The sequence below is a fragment of the Pezoporus wallicus genome, unplaced genomic scaffold (genome assembly GCF_028554395.1).
Source record: "Pezoporus wallicus isolate ANWC-B61680 ecotype Strahan unplaced genomic scaffold, APGP_CSIRO_Pwel_v1 contig_5767, whole genome shotgun sequence".
NCBI classification, from domain to species: domain Eukaryota; kingdom Metazoa; phylum Chordata; class Aves; order Psittaciformes; family Psittacidae; genus Pezoporus; species Pezoporus wallicus.
Window position 1 is genome coordinate 7900928 of NW_026640599.1, and position 22015 is coordinate 7922942.

Sequence of the window (22015 nt, forward strand, 5' to 3'; positions counted from 1 at the left end):
GAGCCACTACAGCAAGAGGCACACAAAGGAGGGAAACAGATCAGTGAGAACATTCTGTGGGAAAGGATGTAGAAATAAAAGGTAATGCGAAAGCATGACAACAGACCACTGAAGGGAGAACCTTTATTTTTCAGTTTCACTAAAACAACTTTTAGTTAAGTGTTTCAGATCCAGGGCAGTGCATCTCAAGGATGTCAACATGTTGAGGTGCTTGGACACAGGCCACCAACAGTGGGGGAGAGGCGGGGTTAGAAATACGAAGTTGTACATGAGGAAAGAGTGACAAAATCTAACTGGTGAGAAGGCAGGCTGAGCAGTGACACATCTGGGTACCTGAGGTACAAAAACACACCCAGAAGAGAGAGGTTTTATGAATGCTCCGAAGAGTTTAAGGATGAAATACTGAAGATAAATAAGCACAACTGATTTCAATAGCCAGAAAAAACATTGAGATACTCCCAGCTATTGTATTAGGTCAGGACAGAAGTGATGCTCACTCTACTGAAAGATCCCATTAGTAAATAGCCGCAGGGTCATATATGACTCATCTTGGCTGACATCAACACTAACAGCTTAAGGATAAGTGATTTCAGAAGGATAACCAAAATCAACCCAAGCTGGTGATGCACATTTTCCCCAAAGTGTGGGCATGAACTGCTCAGTGCTGCAAGGTGCTCAGAGCTGGCTTTCATCCAGCACAGCTGAACACCAGCATAATCACTCTGAAATGAGTAAAAACTTGTAATTCCTATCAAGTCCTTCCTGGAGAGCTGCTTCAACACATTTCCATGCCCCTGGTCTCCAAAGGCTGGCAAGGACTTATTTTCACTTTAAAAACCCCAAACAAGAAAAAAAACCCCAACCTGTTAAGAATGCCATACAGCTCAGAAGGGCCAGCAAGAGATCTTGAGACATTCTGAAAGAGTCAGTAGTTTCCTACTTCACTCCTTGCAGCCCTTCTGAACTGGAGTGCAGGAACCACACTGCCCTGCAGTGCCCCACAGCCCTGACCACAACTTGCATTAGGCCACGGGTGATGGAAAACAGACAGTGGTGGAACAGAATCATTCAGGTGAAATTCAAGCGCCAGTGATTTCAGAGAAAAAACACAATTCCAAACAAACATGTGAACTTGTGGAAACGGAACCCTTCTATGCTTGAGAGACACACTCCTACTAGTGACTAGTTTCCATCAGTTTTCCAGCTGAAGACCAACTTCAACTCCCAGCAACATGCCACCTCTGGACTACCATCTTCCCAAACTACCATACAGCTTGCTTGCTTCCTGTCCTTCCCAGCTGCCAGCTTACCTTCTGAAGAATTTTCCACACTTTCTCATAAAAGCCAACAGGAACCCTGTTAATAGCACCATCAAGCCTCCTTCTGCGCAGCCACTGCCCTTTTCTGTCACCCCAGCTCATGTCTCCACTGGAGCCAGCAGGAGAAGCACTAGTGGGAGATGACGGAGTACTGCTCCTCTGTAAGAAACATTAAAGCCTTGGTTAGTTGCCTTCTACCACCCGAAGTGCTACTGCTGGTGAATGTATCATTCTGTTGCAATGCTACCTCAGAAGAAGGGAAAAAATACATGCTATCATATCACACAAAGTGATGGAGCAGGATTGATCCCTTCCTCTCCCCTTCACATGCTTCACTTCCCCAATAATTCGATCATTTCTCAACTAAACAGGCAAGCAGTTCAACAAGACATGACCCAGTAAACTTCACTGCTTTGCTCAGCACAAGGCCTGACTATTTTAACAGCATAAGCTGGCTGTCAGGGCAGTGTCACTGGTGTGCAAGATGGTGGGATTTGCAGGAAGGCTGGACTCACTTGGATTTGTAAGAGAACCAAAGGGTCTGTGACTCCAGCAAGAGAGGTCCTCCATGTAAAAAGTTCCATTCAAGTAAGCAGACTAAAAACTAACTTAGTGTGGTCATGTAATCATCATGCCTGCCTCCCTCTAAGTATCAGTCTTGTTACCTTTATTGTCACTACTGCTCTATTATTTTACTCTACCAGACTTTGGCACTGAATTAGGCAGTAAATCACCTTCAAAATTGTGGCACCACCACCAAATTCTTGTTTCCATTCCCACACATTCAGTTTGCCTACTTTTTGCACTCCCAGAGACTGCACTCTTCTGCTTCCATGTTCCTTTTTGCACACCTATTACTTTCAGCCCAGAAAGGACTTCACTGACAGCCCTGTCTCAAATCTCATCATTTCTGAGTAAGAAACCACCTCAGCAAAGTACTAGGAAGAAGGAAAATAAACTGAAAACTGCATGTTTGTGAAGGGTAGGCTCACTGATTCTGCACAGATGAGCTCTGCAGAAAGACCAGCAAGTAAGAACACAACTGGTATCAGTGAGGCATAGGTGGTGTCCCCTTGATGTTTTGATGCTTGCCATTCTTTTCTGGTGCACACTGGCCAAGACAGAACTTCCTCCATTCTGCTAAGCAGGTCAGCAGGGGCAGGTGATGCCAAAGCAAAGAAATCCATCTGCATAAAATAATTAATCTGGCTACTCAGGTGGTTCAGAGAAGCAAAGGTCTCATTAAACAATTCTGTGCACCTGAACCAAACACACAGCTGAAGCCTGCCTTTCTGCACTGGTATGCGAGAAGAGAGATGGAACAGCAAGCACCCTGGCAGGTGTCAGGCCAGGCCACAAGGCTAGTGGTGCTCTGCAGCTGTGTATTTAAGACACTTCGGAGGTGTCCACACAGCAAGTCTGGAGATACAGAGAGCCATGATCCACAATCACCTGTTCAAAGTGCACACATAGCTGCAAACTTTCTAACTCTATGTGACGGATTTAGAACCTGAGACTTACTTTAAATTGTCAAGGTATCCATTGGTAAAATATTGAAACAATTATCTTCCTTAACAGCAAGAGCTTAAGACGAGCTACACTTCACTGCCTTCAAAGAAGACGACTTGCATGAGGAGATACCCAGGACCATAAAAACCCTGTCTCAGCAACATGAAGCTACTGTGGGTTCCTTTCTCCTCGGAGACTGCCAGCATTTATCAGAGCTACATTACTTTAAAATACTGATGACACCTGTAACATTATCCACCATCAAGTAGCTAAATCTGCTATAGTGCTTTATCTGCTACAACTTAAGCTTCAAAAGAACTAAGTGGATCTAAATACAAGGCTCAACTTCTATTAAAAGATTAGCAATGAGAATTGGTTCCCAATGAAGATGGACAAGACAAAGAGGTAGGGTTTGAAAACAAGTTTTTTATGCAGGAGAGGTCACATGGCTAAGAGAGGTCTATGGCTAAGAGCCTTGCACATACGCACAGGGTGAGGAGCAGCGGCAGAGCTGCAGATGGGGTTTTACCATGGAAGTAAACATGCTGCTGGACATGGAGCGGCCCTCATGAAAGAACTACAAAAGAAAGCCAGACACCAACACATAGATAGGCAGCTGGGACAGAACAGGAGGCAAACAAGGTTAAGTAACCCACATGTGTGAAGACAAGAAACAGGGAATAAGCTTGGGTACTCAGAGGAAAGAAAGGTCACCTTGCTGCAGAAAGTCTGTGGGCTGCCAGCTGGGTGAGCAGCACTAAACAAACAGCTGCAAGGCAAAAATTCTGCTGAAATGTGAATGCAGCACCTCAGAATTGCAGCATTTTTCTGTAACTGTCCACCCCAAACCAGTGTTAATGGTTCAGGCCCAGGCAAAGGCTTGATGTTCAGAGGTGTTACTACAGGTGCTTGAAAATGTTCCTTGTAACACAGAGTTGATCCCCCCACAGCCAAGATGACAATGAATTAGTACCTAGAGCATTACTCAGAGAATGCAATGAGATGTGGCAGAAAGCAGCATGAATGGCAAGGTGAGGGAAATAAAAATAAAACCAGCCAACTCCTCTTCTGTTCAAAACACCAGGTTTCTATCGAATGCAAAAGCAATACAGGAACTGCATTTCCAACCTCAATAAAGGTCCGAATACTTCAGCTCAGGCCCACCTCTGTATTTAAAATAATGCTGCCACCTAGCGCCTAGTCCCTCTTCCTTCCTGGAAAGGCCTTCAAGTCAGGCACCTGCCTTAGGGCTTCAAGCCCTGCTCAGGCTGAACCCCCAAAGTCACTTCAGGGCCAGTGGAAAGCAGCTACAGCTATCAGCACCTTCACAGCCATACCACGACACTTGACCACGGCATGGCTCAAACACAGGTGCCTTTGCTTCACCGCCTTACCATGTCCTATGAAGAATCCTTAACAGATCTTTACTGTCACCATCAAATGCTCTGGGTCCAGACCATGCAGAAATGCCACTCCTTTCAGAAGGCTTCCTGATCAAATATGTTTCATACAATCAAAGGAAAACATCAAATACCTCCTTAGCAACCTACAGGAATGGTCTCAGATTAAATGAAACAGGCTTACTTGTTAAGAGGGCCTTTAAAAAATAGGTTTCTAATACAGAATGATTTGCACTGGAAGGGAACTTTGAAAAATCATCTAGTCCGTGCAACCAGTGAGGACACCTTCCACTAGACCAGGCTTCTCAAAGCACCATCCAACCTGATCTTGAACACTGCCAGGGATGGAGCATCCACAGCTTCTTTGGGGAACCTGTTCCAGTTTCTCACCACCTTCATAATAAAAAAAATGTGCTCCTTGTGTCTATTCTAAACCTGTCCGCTTTCAGTTTAAAACCATTGCCCCTTCTCCTATCACTAAAGGCCCTTGTAAAGAGCATCTCCTCATCTTTCTTATAAGCCCCCTTTATATATTGAAAGGCTGCAACAAGGTCCTCCTGGACCTTATCTTCTCCAGCTGAATAAGCCAAGCTTGAAAAAATAGAACCACTCTTATAAATGTATTTTATTTGACCACTACCTTCCTATTTGTCTAGAGGAAAAGAAGTAACAGTAGAGGGAAAGAGATAATAGTAGAGACACAAAATAGAGAAATCAAAGCCATCAAGAGTTCTTTTCCAAGTGTCTCTTTTCCACAAGGAATGTGGACCACTTCAGCAACTGGGGCAGAGTACAAGAATGAACATCTGACTTTTCCTTAGCTAAAGATAAGTAAGAGCTCATTTTAAACTTGGTATTATGACTGCAATTGAGTTTGTTCATGTTCTATACTCAGCATATGAAACAAGAACAGAAAAGAAAGCACATTTTTGGAGGAAACATCTCTTACTGTCTTCTATTTAATGATCAGCTTTAAATCAAAGGATCTTTTGAAAATTTTGTCCTTTACCAAGAACAAAACATAACATAGCTGCATTTTCGGATGAGCATTGACAGAAAATCCTCACCTGCGTCATCTCACTCTTCAATTTAGTAATACCACTTCTTTCTGTTTTGGTTGCTCCAGAATGCCCCATTTCATGAATAGAAATTGAAGGGCTGGATGAAGAGGAATCTCCAGGTCGCACTAAAAGAAGCAAATGGACATTTTTTAAATTCTAGGGGCAGAAAAACAGATGACATTGTATCTAGAGCTAAAGATCCACACTGTGATATCAGTACCTGATTTTCCAAGACACAGAGCAATCATAGCTTTAAAAGATGTCAAAGTTGCAATGAATCTGTGAGGGCCTAAGAATGAACCCAGCAGACAGTTGCCATGCCACTGCTTGTTAGACACACTTCCTGCATGCAGGTTAGATGTGCCCTTTACATGGTTTTCATTCTGATCACATAAAATGTTTTAATTTTAAAAGTTTGCCTACATATCACTGAAAACTGGATACAATTGTATTTCAGTGCAAGACAGCTTCCATTATATTTGTTTTGTTTATTCCACAGCAAACATACACCTGTGGGTGTATTGGCCACCCAAAATTAATACATTACCTGTAACTGTATTTTACATGCTGAGAGAACCTACTTACAAGACAATCTAACTTTATATTTATAGCTCTTACTTAACACACACAAGTACCCAAGTGACCAACTTACAGCTTCTTTCCACACCAAACTCTTTTCCACTGAGAATATGGTGTAGAAGATTTTTCATATCAAAGGGGCTTAGATTCATCAAACTCTCTGAAGCTTCTTCACCTAGTTAAAAAACAAAAGAAGAAAACCCAAGCATCATTATAGGTGGTTTATACCTTGTTTACCTATGTAACTGCTGCTGAATGCAGTTCAGTCACATTTACCTTTGTGGCTAAAGCTTTCTCTGAAAGATTAATCTGTAGAGTCACATTTCAAAGAAAATTCACTTCAGGACTAAAGAACAAACACTGCATGGAAATAATACTATTTGCATTAGTGGATATTATGCTGGAACTTGTCTGAAATCTCACTGAAGCTGATGATGAGAAACCAATTGTTCCTTTGTAAAGAAAGATCAACTGGAAAGGCATTACAGCCATCTCTCAACTGCAGCTGACATGTAGAACTAAATTACAGAACCAGTTATTCCATAACAAAATGCATGCATGTGGAAGGGTTGTTGTATTTTAAGGCTAAGGAATAACAAAATAGACCCCAGGAAAAAGACTTTGAAGTGTGAACAAAGAAAGCACTGTTCAGCTACAGGTTTGGGGGAGACAGCACCTTCTGTATGCTCTTCATATAAGATGTGGTTCTGGGCCACCTGATCTAGTCAAGAATGACCCTGCTCATTGTAGGGGAGTTGGCCCAGATGACCTTTGAACATCCCTTCCAACCCAAAGTATTCTATGATTCTATTCTATAATTCTATCCCAGAAAAGGAGGGTGAGTGAGGCACTGGAATGGGTTGCCCAAGGAAGCTGTGAATGCTCCATCCCTGGTGGTGTTCAAGGCCAGGTTGGACAGAGCCTTGGGTGACATGGTTTAATGTGAGGTGTCCCTGCCCATGGCAGGGGGGTTGGAACTAGATGATCTTAAGGTCCTTTCCAACCCTAACTATTCTATGATTCTATGAAAATTACTTGGCTCCTTTTGTAAACTTCTCCTAAGGGAGAAACCTGCTACTCCCAGCAACAGCTACCAATTCACATTAAGAGAGAAGCAGAATCTAAAATGGGCTCCATCTAACCCAGCTACCAGGGACACCCTCTTCACTCCATGAGGGAGAAAACTAGGGAGAGACCAGAAACTTGCTTCCACAAAGTTATCCCCATTCAGGGTGTGCTAGGGCATCAGAAATGGTAACAAGAGCTGAGCCACAAAAATATGGCCCAGATCATGCTCCTAAGTGGTAGCATTTCACTATATACTGGTCACATTGATTACTTTCCATGACTGCTCCTTCTTAGACTTCTGACCCCTGTCAATAAGGAAAATCCTTCAGTGATTTTTCAGATCTCTCTTCAGTTATCATCATCCTCAGATCTCTCTCTAGTTTCAATTTTTTTAAATTTCAATTCCAAAATGAGTTTTAAAATATTTTGCCTTGCACCACTTGTTTGTTACTTACTTCTTGAGTTTTTGTAGGGCATATGCAACATCCTGGGGGCCTGTAAGTTTTTTTACTAATATGCTGACAGAATAACACATCACTAGCTGAATTCTAAACAGCAGATATTTTACAACTAAGCACATTCAAATGGAAAAGGCTTACACATAAGAAGTAGATCAGCAGTTACTTCGAATAAAAACTACCAGAACTATGAATTAAGGCTCAAATGCTCAGAAGACACCTAAGGTCCTAACGCTCATTGACATTGGTGGCACTGGGTCCTGAAATACACACAGATGTGCAATGTGATGACCTACACTTACTGAAAGCCATGGTAATGAAGTATTTAATAACCACTTCAGTTTGAATAACTGTGGGATTGTGAGACAGGAATCTTTCATTAAGCCAGAAAGGTAAGTTATTTTTGAAGCTTGTAGCTGTGCATGCTGAATGAAGATGTTAATCGAAGTATTTAACACATTTAAATGAAAAATCAACCACTGTGGTGCAGCAGAAATCATTCTTTGTGTATCCTTATGATAAAATTGCTCTTACCTGAGCATTTCAGACTTCGGGCCAGCTCAGTGGCCATCACCTGAATTATCAGACCAATGCGGAGCCTGAGCATCTCCACAAAAAGACTAGGCTGTGACCGGACGTACATCGCCAAGTACATAATTATTTCCTGCAAGGACAAATCCATAAGGGCACCCATTCAGAGTGAGTCCTCTTGGCTTTCCCAGTCACAGAGCAAACACTGGTGACACACTGGGCACAGCTGAAAGAACCCTTTTTACACATGCTACCTACCTGCGTCAGGACTGCTATACTGATGTCTTGGCCGCTGGCTTCATAAATCAGATCTATGAGCTCCTCAGGTGGCAGTGGGCTACAAAAAAGTTAAACCATGGTTAGCAATTATTCAGGCACCTGCTATCAACCTCTTGAACAAGCACTGGAACCAAATCACCTAAAAACACGTGTGCCACAAAGGTGCCTACGGCTTTGCCTGTGTAGTTACAGTTCCTTCTGAAGGTGAGGAATAAATTTTAAACCAACTTTTGACTACAAGAAATCTGGAGAGGGACTTTTGACAAGGGCACTTAGGGACAGGACAAGGGGGAATGGATTTAAACTGAGAGAGGGGAGATTCAGATTAGATATTAGGAAGAAGTTCTTCACTACAAGGATGGTGAGGCAGTGCACAGGCCTCCCAGAGAAGCTGTAGATGTCCCATCCCTGGTAGTGTTCAAGGATAGACTGTCTGGGGCTTCGAGCAACCTGCTCTAGTGGAAGGTGCCCCTGTCCATGGCAGGAGGGCTGGAACTGGATGAACTTTAAGGTCCTTCCAATCCAAACCATTCTATGATTCTGTGATAATAGCAACAGAACAGTACCAGCAGGAAGATGAAGGGCAGCCCGCTTCTGTAATTAAGGTAGAGCTCCAACTTACGTGGTAATGATTTTTTCACGGGGCTCTGGTGGCAGGCCCACTGTAAGCTGTTTGTGGTGCGACAGGAGGTCTGTGCATGCCTATCATAATTGGACAGAAAGCAAAAGACCTTTCTCTGAGTCACATTGAAGTGAAACCATTTTTAATTCCCCAAAACAAACTATTCCTTTACAAATATTTAAGTGCATTCCTATTAATTACCAGACATGCAGATCCAGCAGAATGCTGTTAACTAGTTGCCAAAGATCCCCTGAGGTCAACAGGGCTATGAGAGTCTGCCCAGGCTGAAAGCCTGCTCCCAGACTCATTGAAATCAGCAGCTAACGATTAGGGACTCCAGTGGGGCTGGCTGATCAATAAAGGACTTTATCCTTTATCATAAGATAAACATTTGTTATTTATTTAAGACAAAAAATGTCTTTAATCAATGAAGAACTTGGCAGTATTAGCTAAAATAAAACAAAATAAAATAAAATATCTGGAGTACTAACATATCTCTTAGAACAAACAAACATGGAACATATTGCATCACATTTCTGAATTAGGCACCCTGATACATTCTGAAATAGATGCTTGCCTTAGATCCACAGTGTTTACTTTTTTACACCGATGTCCTTTAAAAGTGGGTGTTCAGTTTACCTGTTTTAGCATCCTGAACCAAAGACCTCACAGAACAAGGATCCTCTGATTTTGAAGTCTGTTTTCCCTCGCTTAACATGGAACAAAGTACATCATCTCTACTCACTTCATCCCCAATTCTTTGTCAGTATCTTCTCAACTGCACATACACAGCTGCCTGTGAGCCTGTCTGTACTGCTCATCCATGATGTCTTGAGGATGGAAAAGTTCATGTGCTTAATGAAGTACCATGAAGCGTGATTATCATAAATTGCTTCCTGCAGATACGACTGCTGCTAAAATAGGGCATCCTAGGTGTGACAGTCAAAGCTTTGAAAATGGCCAGGAATTTTACAAAGAGCTCTATTCAGAAATATGTCAGGCTAAGTAGGAAATTAAACAAATACTTTAGAGTACTTGAGAAGAAACATTTTTGTAATGTTCAAAATTAAATCTGTACCCTTACAGTGGATCTTTCTTGTTACTACTTAATAGTCTCTCTATTAAAACTAATAATTTTAGAGGCATTAACATATTAATTAATCTGAACATCCTTGCACACAATAGACTGTCTGCCCAATAGGATGGAAATCAGCAGAGTATGTTTTGTATCATCTCTAGCACCTTGACATAGCAGTGTTCCTAAACTGTTCATGCTACTGCAACAGCAATAGACAATTCCCAATGACAACTACAGCTTTCAAATCACGTAACTGAGCTTCTCCCATTAACAGAGATGGGATGAAGTCTTCACAATCATTTACAGAGTGACATTCTCAGCCTGTGCCAGCACTAACAGAGTCTGCAGTATAGATGAAAGGTAAAGATGTCATAGTAAGATTTTAGATCAGAAAAGCAACCAGTGTTTACTGAAAAATGCTGCACTACGTATGTTGTGAAGTAAAGACCGGAAGAAGGGCAAGTACAAGCTCCACCAGCAAATTGGTAGTTTTAGCTCAGTTTCTAGGCAGGAAACTGAACCAGCATTATTTGTATGTCATACCTCAGCCAGGACTTCCACTCTCTTTTTGAGTATGCCAGAAATATAGCGGATTAATCCCCATTCTTGATTGAGGCCTGCCTTTCTGTAGAGCTCATTGAGTAGGCAATGAACAGTGACACCGTACTGTCCATCCAGCTCTGTGTCCCAGTTAGCACCTCTGCCAGAAAAGACACAGAAGGCTAAGTCATCAGGTAAATGTTATACAGCTTAACCTTAACAAACAAACAAACAACAAGCAGCCTGACTTTGATCAAACTGCTCATATTTTTGTATTAAGCAGTACATAGGACATGGGCCTTCACCAGAGATCAGCTATACGTGGGACAAAACCTTTGGTACCAGGAACTTCCATATTAACTTGAGCACTCACTTAGCCACGAGCCTATAGGTGACTATTTGGTCAATAGCTGTGACCAGACTTAAAGCTGCTGAAGTTTATACTTGGACAACTCACTTTAGTATATGCAAGATATATAAGACATCAGCTTGATCATGGAGCGTTGGACATTCCTTCAACTGCTCAACAAGCTTCCTGCAATCCAGATCACCACGAGCATCTTTAGATAAGTGCAAAACATTTCCACGGTCCTGGTAACAAAGATGGATGAAAAAAAAATCAGAAATGATCCTGAAAAAAGTAGCAGATCAAATTCAAACTGTAAATACCCATTAAAAACATATAACAGACTTGCAACATAACTCTGCACTTGAAATACATCACATAGTTCTTGCCAAGCTACTGCAGACATGAAAAGGAGATCGATCCCCAGGAAACACAACACCCAGAACGGAACTTTGTCTCTAGTCTTGGTTCAATCAACAAGGAAGAAAAAGTTTGTCAAAAAAGGAAATCAAATTATGTGCATGCTTTTCCTGTCATTTGCTGTCCCCTGTAAAGAGAAAAGTGGAAGGATACTACCTCTTTTTAGTTGAAACAATTTAGGGCTTTTTGAGTACCATCTCTAACCTGTATATATGTGGTGCTTTGTGAATGCATTTGTTTCCATCACAAATATTCCAAGCTTCATGCCTTGCTGTAGGATTTGATCAGTGCCGTAAGGACACCTGCCCTTTCACACACTCCCCTCCTGCCCAGATACTACTATAAGTAGCATTGCTTGGAGAACATCTCTAAAAGCCATGAACATCCCATTCTTCTCTTTGTGTGTTCAGTTAGAACTAAAGACAATGACTTAATCTTTGGCCTTTAAAAATAGGCACCTATATATATTGCACACACAGTTAAAAACTTTCCACTTGATGATGTCCATTTAACCAAGAAAACTTCACCAAGACATAAATTCCAAAACAAGGGAGTAGCTATCTGGTGCCTCAGGCAGAATGTCTTGTCTGTGAAGGAAAATGAGAATGTTTATAGGGTTTGGCTGGGAAACACAGGAAAAAAATGCAGTATTGAGTCCCAAAATGACAAACAGCATGAAAATTCCCACATCTTACCTTTGCCTCAAAGAAATGGGGATTATCAACAAGATTCAGAGACTTCCGGTGTGTGTTCAGAACTTTAGTGGGCAGAGACATAGACACAGCTGGAAAACAAAGCCACAAAAAAAAAAAAAAAAAAGACAAAAAAAGACAAAAAAAGTCTGTTTCAGTAACAGAAAAATCAAAACCACCTTCATGAAGCAGCTATAGTAGGTTAAAACAACAGAAATACCTCCAAGAATCAAAATACAGAGGCAAAACTTCTGAGATCCTGTGCGTGGAACCTGGACAAGATCAGATTCTGAACCTTATCTCCTTGCAGGCTTGCTCCAAGAGCTTCCAAGATGAGCATGTAGTGCCTGAGATTTTTACATGCTGAACTGGTATCTCTTATGGCAGCCTATGCCTCAGAAATCCTACAGCCCAATGACCTGACCCTGCTAAGGGTTTTAAACATTTCAACAGGAAGTACTTGGAGAAAATGGTCTAACTGGTAAGGTATCATAATTAAAATGGTAATGCTAAATGTAGGCTAATTCTCTGTTAACTTCGTATGTTGAATTCAATAGAGGATCAGATGATGTGGCATATGAAAAATAGGAGAAAAGACTAACAAAAGAGCTTGAAAGTTACTAATTTCCACTGAAGTTAATGGAAGCTTTCCCTTAACCAGGGCACTGAATACTACATACCAAAATATAAAAGAATGCATATGTCGGAATCTATTTACAAATTCAGTCAAAGCACTATTTTGGTGTAAAACCTCACATCAGTCTACTAAAAATCTACAGTAATTAAGAATCTGTCCTCCCTCTCTACTCCATTTGTTCTTACAAATTCAGAGAATACGTGAGCATTTTTATGTTTTTTCTGGCATTGAAACATTTCACTTCACCACAACTTTACTAAAATAAGAAAATACATTTTGTCTGCCTTTGTGTAAAAAGTGACAAAAAAGAAAAAAAAGAAAAAGAACTCTCTGACTTGAGTTCTAAAATTCTATCCAACTGAGAAGCTGTAGCAGTTCCCATACCATTAACCTTGATTAAATGTTACATTTCATAGCAGGTTATCTGCGTATACAACAAGACAAGGGAAAACAACAGTAACAGCTTCAGACTCATTCTTATTTCTTGATAACTACAATGTACTCAAGACACTGATTCTTTTTAAACAGCAGAATTTTGAAATACTTGAACTTGCCCCTTTTAGCACCCAAACCACACTTTCTATTATTATCATTGAATAGCTAACAGGAAGAAATACCTGGAACTTCCAAGCCCTTTGTCTTTGCCATTATTGACAGTATCTCTTCTGTGGAATGGTTTGCACTGAACACAGGTGGTTGATTTGCAGTCTTTGAAGTTGGAGGCAGGTATGAATTCAGTGCTGTACTCTGCAGGACATCATTTATGTACTGATCCAGCTCATCCTGACTTTCTAGTGGGACATACATAAAAGGTTTATTAAAGGTAAGATCACAATTTACCAGTTTTTTCTTTTTCAAACATACCATTTTATGCTTGCTATATAGAAGGGCACACAAAATTGCAAGAATATCATAAGCAAGAGATTTCTAAGCTGAACAAGTTGGAAATTAAAAAAAAAAGCAGTTTTTGACTCTGAAAACAGTTACATTAAGAAGTTGGTTTTCCCTTTGAAAGGAAGTTAAAGTGTTTCTATCTTTCTAGTAGTCCGCAGGACTCAAGGGTGTTTTCCAACCAAAATGAGTCTATGAGCCTATCATCTCCTCCATACAAGCTCTTGTCTATGACTTCTCAGTCTTTTCCTCCCTCTAGCCTCTTTCACACAGTCTTCATCTGCTGACTCTTCAGACTCAGCTTTACTGCAGCAGTTACTGTTCAACACCATACTACGAATGTAGGAGGAATATGCACAAATTCCATCTCCAAATTAAGTCATGCAAGTACTGTCCTCAGACTGACACACAAGAAACCTGAGTGACTATCAACGAGTGACTATCAACTATGCACAAAATAGACTCTGTTGATAGAACTTAGGAAGGAAAAAAAAAAAAGAAAATGTGGAAACCCACTACCTTTTTCACAGAAATCTGCTGAATAGCCTCCATATTCACTGTCGGGACTCCTGCGGCCTTCATTAGGGTCATCGAACAGTTTTACATCACAGTCTGGATCCAGGAAGCTCAGATGCGTATGAAAAGAGGTGGTAAGAAATTCTGACAGCTTGCCTATCTTCACTCTGCAAACAAGAATACACACCAAAAAGTAAGCAAATACACACCGAGTACCATTCTGATACTGAGTATCAGAGTAATACTCCCTGAGTTTTCAACAGCTCCTCCAAAATTTATAAGACCAACTGTTAAATCCACCCTTGGTAACTACAAAGCAGCAGATACTGATAGTGAGAAAAACAAATGTAAAACAAGACTAGCAGATCTAACTGAGTACTTAATGCTCTAGATACCTACAGGTGTTAACTCAAAGTCTAATTATGCAGCGTGCTGTATGTATGAATACAGACTCTGAACAAAGACCTAAACTCTAAGGATAATGTATTAAAAAACCTGGGGTTGAGAAGTTCCCATGAATATCAGTATCTTCACACCAAACTTCAGTACTGCTAAGAACCAGAAAGTGTATCTGATTACTGGGGGAAGATACTGATTGTCAGAGAGCAAGCAGAAAGAGAACAGGGAGGTACTGTGGCATCATAGTAAATTGCTCTTATATGCGGATAAATGGAACAAATAAGCTTACAAGTACAACATGTAATTTGTGTTTAAAACATCTCCAATAACTGTGAAACATAATTACATCTTAAAACCAGAAGACCAGCCATGACCAAGTTTTCGTATTTCCAAGAGTTTGACATTCATTTTTCCTTATTCATTAATGGCAGTCAGAGATGGTACCCCTTTTGGAGACAGATCTTGTCCACTGCATGCGAGGTCCAGCTACCATCTACTTGACACATAACTAAAGCTGAAACTCTTTGCAGAGTTCTAGCGCAAGGTCTGCGTACTATCACAAGTTCAAAACTGAGGACTGTATATGATTTAATTAAAAAAAAAAAAAATCACCGAAAGAATCATCTGGAGGTTCTGACATTACCTGGCACCTCCAAAATATCCATCCTCTAATTTTCTTATGGTGGCAAGAACTGCAGGATGAATGTCAGTACCACCGTCAACTGAAAAAGAATGTTAGAAGAGTCTAAGCTTACCAACACATTTTGAATTATCATGTCCAAATAAAGTAGATTACTAGGTGTTCTCTATAAAGTAGATCTGACAAATTTAAATCACTTATCAATACTAGCTTATTCAAAAAAAAACAAACAAGCAAACAAAAAACCAAACAAGTTCTAAGGGGATTTCTCAAGACAAAACCCAACCCACTTTACAAAAGTTCCAAAGGGACTTCTATCGCATTTCTTTGGACAGAAATAGCATGGAGATGATGAGGAGATGCAAGGATATAAACGGAGAGTAAAACTAAAGTGAAATATTAACATATCATCCAAATTCAGCAAATACTTGAGGAAGTTACACTGCACTTTTGATATTGGAATTCAGATTTTGAAATGTCTCTTCTCAAACTGACTTCCATCCTATTCCCCCTGCCTTAATCTGCTCTGCTTGAAACACAGAAAACTGGGTTTACCAAGCATTGTGTGGGTGATGGGAAATGTCAGGGTTGGTCTCCCTGTCATCCTCCAGCAAGAAGTGAGGTACGCCAGCTCTATCTTCAGCATCTCCACAATCATCTGATTGTCTAGAGCCAGATAGAAGTGATGCTGGTCAGTAAACTAGAGAACAAAGAAATACAGCATATGAGTAGCTGTCAGTACTCTTTTTTTTTTTTTACATGTCCTCCTTTAAATCATTTACAAAAGCCATGTAAGCTACTCTTAAGCACAACAAAGACTGCATGAATTAACCTAATAAGGCCTGTGAATGTGAAAAAGAAATCCATGCTTCAGCAGAAACCATTTTCTTACACTCGGAGACTGACTGTGAAAGAAGTAAGCCATACAAATAAAAAGGAATCAATCACACCCATGAAGTAGAATCTTCCCGGTGATGAATTACAGTAACCTATGGTCTGGAAGATGGAAGTACTCTAAATGTGGAAGAAAAAGCTAACAATAGCATCCAACCCAATAAATAGACTTAAGTGCATGCTGAGGACTGGGAACTGGTACCTGTATGTCTTTTGGGAACAATCTGAAAGTCAAGCTGAATACACAAAAGCTAGGAGTTACTATGTAAAAACGGTACGTTAAATGTACAGTGGTAAAGTGTGCTGTTCCCACTACAGAGGAAAGCCAAGAATCACAGTAAGAGACTATCTGGCTACTTTAGGAGCTGGAAACCAAAAAAGGTAGACAACCAATGGAAAGCATGACAAAGCAGCCACAAAAAAGTTAAGGAAAGACACTGGTCTTGGGGAGGGGTGAGCACGTAAATTCAAGCTGACAAAGTGCAGAGGAATTACTCCACAGAACTTAAGGAACTAGACAAATAAATCCCTGAGCCACTTGCAATTAGTTTTGATAATTCAAGACAAAAAAGTCCCAGAAATCCAGAGAGAAGCAAACACACTTTGAAGAGGAAGAGCCAGGATAACATAGACCAGTCAAGCCAATGCCAGTGCCTGAAAGCACAGGAAAACAAAGTCAATTTGAGAATGCCAAGATGATTACAAAAGTATAAAGCAATATGGCCAAACAATCATAACAAAAACCAATCTCAGCAAATGAGTCCAGTTTGCTTCTTTGGGAGTAACCAGATGGTAGGTACAGGAAAGTGGCTGACATCTCTCAACTTTCAAATGTTCACACTAATGAGCTGAAGAAAAAAATACCTGAGGAGGCAGAACTGTTTGAAAAATTGTTCTCAAAATAGTAGTTACTAACTATTTCTTCAGAATGAGAAGGTATCTTAATGGGGTCAGCCTTTGCCCCACGCTTCAATATTTTCAATCAATATTTTAATTAGAGAACAGGATGAAATACAAACTAAAAAAAACCCACAAAATTTGTGGACATTTGTCAAGATCAACAGAGATGAGTTAAATGCTAACTTTAGGAAGGCAAAATTAAACATTAGTTCCACTCCCCTCAACAAAAAAGTTAGGGGAAAATGTCTGGCTACAAATCAAAGTAAAAATGTTACGGAGATTTTAGTTTAACTCAGCAGGATAAATGCCATTTTGGAACACGTCAATAAGTACTTGATACATGGCAAGATTTCAGGTGGATCCACATTTTTTGCAGTAAATCTGATGTTGTTTGGACATCATGAAGGACTGCAGAAGCCATCTATAGAATTCACTGAACATGTCTTCCACTGGAATTTGAGGACTACATTAGTCAAGCATCTATATAGGAGGGTGTGAGCATTCTGTATCCTGCTCCAGTTGCATGTTTGTAGTAGGTGACCCCTTGGCCTTTTAGTACCAACTGCTAGAATAAGTCTACAGGAATAACTCTGTCGTATTTCATTAAATATACAAATAAGAGCACTAATTCAGAAAAATAAAGACAGAACATTCCTTTGTCAGCCCTATTGACCATTTTAACATTATAATGAACAGATCACATCTTAGTCTCTTCGGGGTCACGGTACTTGGCACACATATGTGAAACTAAATTTTCCATCAAGGCAATTGTAGGAAGATACACTAAGTGACCTACTTGTGGAGAAACTGCTTCACTAGCTAGAATGTTGGTTCAGGCAGAGTTCAGTAACAACTCTGTACTATTGATTTGCTGTGTTCTCCTACACCAGAAACCAAAGAAGCCAGACTCTGTATGACAGAGCACTCCTACCATGCTGATCATCCAATGCTATTAAAAAAAAAAACAGAGAAAAGTACATCTGCTTTATCATCCCTGTTCTACCTACAGCTGAGTGACAGCATGTAAAAGCTAAGTGCTACACTAATGATTAGCCATTAAGTAAGCAGTAATTTCCCCATCAGCTTTAAATGCTCACCTGAGGGGTAAAAGCAAATATTTGATTTCTTATCACATACAGCTTGGAGGTGCCCAACACTCCAATATGTCGGTGTGGCCGTCCACTTAATTTCATGTTCTTGTTCCGGCCTGTGAAGAAAAGAGAGAGAAAAAAGGTCTCGCCTAATATTTCCTGTGTGCTTTTCCACAACAACCATTTTAGACAAGGAGATCATTCATTGATATCAGTAAGGCAGAAGACAGGTAACAGAGTGAGATGCTACATACTGGTCCATTTTGTTGCAACCATCAAAATAGTAGCTGGAGTTCTTCAAAGGCCCAACTGAAAATAAAAATCTTGGCTTCACTGGCCATGGGATTGAGACTTTTAATTACAGGCACTGATTAGCACCTGAAGTTTCTCTACCAAAAGAACATGACGTATGCCCTTTCAAAAACAAGGCCATCAACAGACAACAGAAACTGCAGTGCTGAAATTGCAGAATTACAGTTCACTGTAGAACCTTAAAAACTCTTGCCCACAGAGGGCTAAGTCCAAACACAAAGTACATCCAAATACAAAGACAGATCTTCATTCTTTTCATCAACCCAATAAATTCGACTTTTTTCAGTAGGGCTTATTTGTGAATAATCCACACTGCATTCCTTGCTCCAGCAGCCAGGAGCTGACTTGACTCTATCTGTCAAGGAATATGAGCCAAACAACCAGGTGTCTGAAAAAAATACCACTGTGGAAATTCCCAGAGAAGTCACTGTTAAAAACAATGCACCAACATGCTAAGTCATCCTACTAATTTCCCCACTACTGAAAGAAAGCCATTATGAATTATTATGAAATAAATGTAAGCTTCAGCAAAGCCCTGCAAACATTTCATTTGTATAAAGTTTTTTTTGATAGAGACAGGTTCTCTCCACAAAACATCACCTGCAATTCCCCTTTACTGGAAAGGGAATTTACTGGAGAGTAAAGTTCACACTTCAGATAAGTTTCTCTTTGGAAACATCCAAACAACTTTCTGTTAAAAGTGAAAAAAAAACCCAAACAACAAACCCCACAACAACAAAAACCCCAACAACAACAACAAAAAAACCAACCCCAAACCTATCCCATGGTCTCATGGTCTCCCTCACCATTATTTGTAACCACACTGCCATGGGAACATGCTCCTGACTGACAGAGAAGCATGATATGGCTCCCCTTGTCCACACTGCAAAGGAATGCACCAGTGCTGATTTACCCCACCTCAATTTTACTGTGTAGTAACATCCACAAGTTTGAGTTATGAGTTGCTGGAATGCTTAAAGTTGTAAAACCAAATTCAATTAGGAATACATGTAACAAATTTTCTACCAATACCACCTTCATTCCAGCAAGAATTATCAAAAGAGACAGTTATCAAAATATTTTCAACAACTAGAACTAGTCAGAGTCTTGGGGTATTTATTTAATACAACTGCCAGGCTTTGAGGAAAACAGGCCTCTAGGGCCACTGCTGAGGAACTGGAACATGTTTGAAGTCCTGTGTTTAGAAAAGCCCTGAAGGCTTCTTGGTTTGCAACACAGAGTGCTTCAGCAGTTCAATTCAACTGAGGATTGGAAGGAACATTAGCAAGAACCTGAAAACCCAAAGATGCCTTAATAGCAGCACAGCTTCCCTGGTTTGGAGCAGAAAACCTCCCAGGTGTGTGCTGGTAGAACAGCAACTGCACTGCTATTTCCGGACTTAAACCGTAAGTACTCAACATTTGGGGTTTTTTGTGTCTATTTCTAGGCATATTTTCTAAAGCCAGTTTCTCTGTGCAAGTAGTTCCTGCAGGACAAAAAAAGTCAGTTCTTGCCTGACTCTTAGGGCACAGGAAAACTTGTATTTTGGACATCTTTTCTAATGAGGCAATTCTTTTTTTCCTGTTGGAAAAATTAAATCAAAGATACTGAGAGAGAGACAAAAAACAAAACACCACCCTTAAAAGCAAATCTTGCACAGTAGTAGAGAGAGGCTTCCATGTTCAAATACCTACCAAGCATGGTGTAGAGGTTACTCAGGATGCGAGCTGGCTGCACTCTGAGTGGATGGATATCAGCAATGCTCTGAACATTGATTCCATGGTCTTGCAAGAGACTCTTAATTTGATTAGATTCAGCCAAAACAGTTACTGCATAAAAGAAAACAAATACATTAGAAAGAACAAGCACCTGCCCAGGCCACAGTATCACTGACAAAGGCTGCTCCTGATAAAATGAGCTGGTTGCTTTACCAGAGCAGTACAGGCCCCTAAAAAGCCTTTAGGTCCTGATCAGCTGGTGCTTGCCCTCTACTTAATTTTCTGGTTTTGGCTATTCCTGCACTAACTAAAGAAGCCACTCCCTGCAGCAGCCAAAAAACAGACGTTAAGTCTGTCTGCCTCATCTCTGTGTACAGAGATCCTCCCCACTCACTGCTCTCTGGGTCTTCCAGAAAAGGGCAGCTCAGAAACTTAACTGACTTGTCTCCTACCAGTCCTGCTCCTTCTTGCAGCCCTTGCCTCTTCTAGAATTCACCAAGATTTTCCATGTTGATGCAAGATTCAGACTGCTGCTCTCCAGCCCCTGACAGGTCTTAAAATTTTAACAAATATTTAAAAAAATAAAACGTTTGTTAAACCTGATCTTCCCTCTGAAAAAAGGCAGCCACGCAAACAACCCCTGTCTCCTTCTCATGGTATCATCAAAACATCTACAACCAATGCAAAATGCACATTATTTTTAATCACGTCTGTTTTCTTTCCTGTACATAGAGACTTCACCATCACACAGTCCAATTCACCCAGAATATTCAGAAAACTCCCTCACCTTGCACCACAACATCAGGTTTAAGTCCAATGGAAAATCTCCTATTCAAGGGATCAACTTCACCTGCAGCAAGAAATCCCTAGAATAAATGCAAGAGAAAGAAAGAAACAAAAATTAAGTAAAAGGCTTCTGATTCTACCAGGAGGGCAGGACTTAATGCCTGGTTTATCCAACTTGTCCACTAAGTAGTACAGCCAATAAAAACAATGGCTGCAATACTTTTAGAAACAGCAGGAAAATGGTTATCACTGACATAATCTGCATGTGCAGATTTCTTGGTTTAGAGTTTCAGCAAATGACACAATTTCACCAGGCCATGATCTTTTATTTTTATTCAGTGTTTCTTCTAACAAGTTCATGGCTAACATGGGACAACTCCGTAGGCATCTTATGCCCCAGAGTAAGGCATAGCCTAGTGGAGTTTGAAGATGCTCCAGATCCTAGCTATGGGGTACCAAATCATCCTGGGCATATTCCTGTAGCCTAACCATATGACAACTTCTTCAGCTTGATTAGAAATAGACAATTGCATATCTGTGTACAAGAAAAAAAGAAGCTTCTGAAATCTCAGTCATCCTTCCATGGTTCATGTACATGTTTCTACTAGAAAACACATTGTCCTCTACCTATCGACCAAACTGTTCTTAAAATTCAAGCCAACTTAAAACAAAATGACATACAAGCCCACCTACTGTACAATAAAAGATTACCTCTGCTAGCAGGCAGCTAAGGACATACAGTGATTGGCCCCAAAGATGAGGTAACTTTCCCACTGGGACACGATCCACTGAGTGAGGATTTTCATACTCCTCATCCACCTGAAAATAAATGCATAGCAAGAAAAATTACCATAAAGTTCTGAAGAACAATGAATTACATGGAAGTATTTTAAAACTGTGGTCTATCATCTACCCTTTCTAACCTCCCATTATTACTGACATTGATATTTCTTGGTTTTATTATTTTGAAGGTTGCACATTTTCTGGGACAAGAACTATGCTTCCTTTTCGTACGCCACCCCCCACCCTTTGAAGCTGGAGGGTGAATGGGTATTCTCTGTGTAATTACAGCTTTGGTGTTAGCACTTCCCCTTTCTTCTCACCATGCCTCTGCTGCCTTCCCTCTAGGCAGCTTGTAGGTTATGGTGCATCTGCTTTCCAACCCCTTGCAAGATGATCCTTGAACTTAACTGATGTCTACGTAGTTTCTTGAAGTAAAGGTGCTTTCCAAAAATGAAGGCTGTTCTACCTTTCCTCTGTTAATAAGACTGGTCAATGCAAAACTTAAAAGTAGACTTTTCTAAATTTAGAAAAACTGCTTTGCTTTTA

General features: G+C 40.5%; 1 protein-coding gene across 4 annotated transcripts in view; it reads right to left on the reverse strand.

Moving 5' to 3' along the window:
- The window catches only part of PHKA2 (phosphorylase kinase regulatory subunit alpha 2), a 60373-nt gene that overhangs the window by 22836 nt on the left and 15522 nt on the right, over positions 1-22015 (reverse strand). For 3 of the 4 annotated variants that reach the window (XR_008973526.1, XR_008973527.1, XM_057419675.1), the window contains exons 12-28: positions 21398-21505; positions 20688-20766; positions 19877-20011; positions 17877-17986; positions 15541-15685; positions 14989-15067; positions 13950-14113; positions 13157-13330; positions 11906-11994; positions 10902-11035; positions 10448-10604; positions 8827-8906; positions 8184-8262; positions 7929-8058; positions 5942-6043; positions 5296-5414; positions 1311-1478 (exon numbers count right to left, since the gene is read on the reverse strand). Coding sequence is in view for 2 of the 4 variants with exons in the window: in XM_057419675.1 (XP_057275658.1) it covers positions 1311-1478; positions 5296-5414; positions 5942-6043; positions 7929-8058; positions 8184-8262; positions 8827-8906; positions 10448-10604; positions 10902-11035; positions 11906-11994; positions 13157-13330; positions 13950-14113; positions 14989-15067; positions 15541-15685; positions 17877-17986; positions 19877-20011; positions 20688-20766; positions 21398-21505 (2052 nt within the window). In the remaining 2 variants the exon portion in view is untranslated. Of the gene's footprint in view, positions 1-1310; positions 1479-3357; positions 3406-5295; positions 5415-5941; positions 6044-7928; positions 8059-8183; positions 8263-8826; positions 8907-10447; positions 10605-10901; positions 11036-11905; positions 11995-13156; positions 13331-13949; positions 14114-14988; positions 15068-15540; positions 15686-17876; positions 17987-19876; positions 20012-20687; positions 20767-21397; positions 21506-22015 lie in introns of all 4 variants that reach the window. The other variant, XM_057419676.1, reaches the window with a different exon arrangement.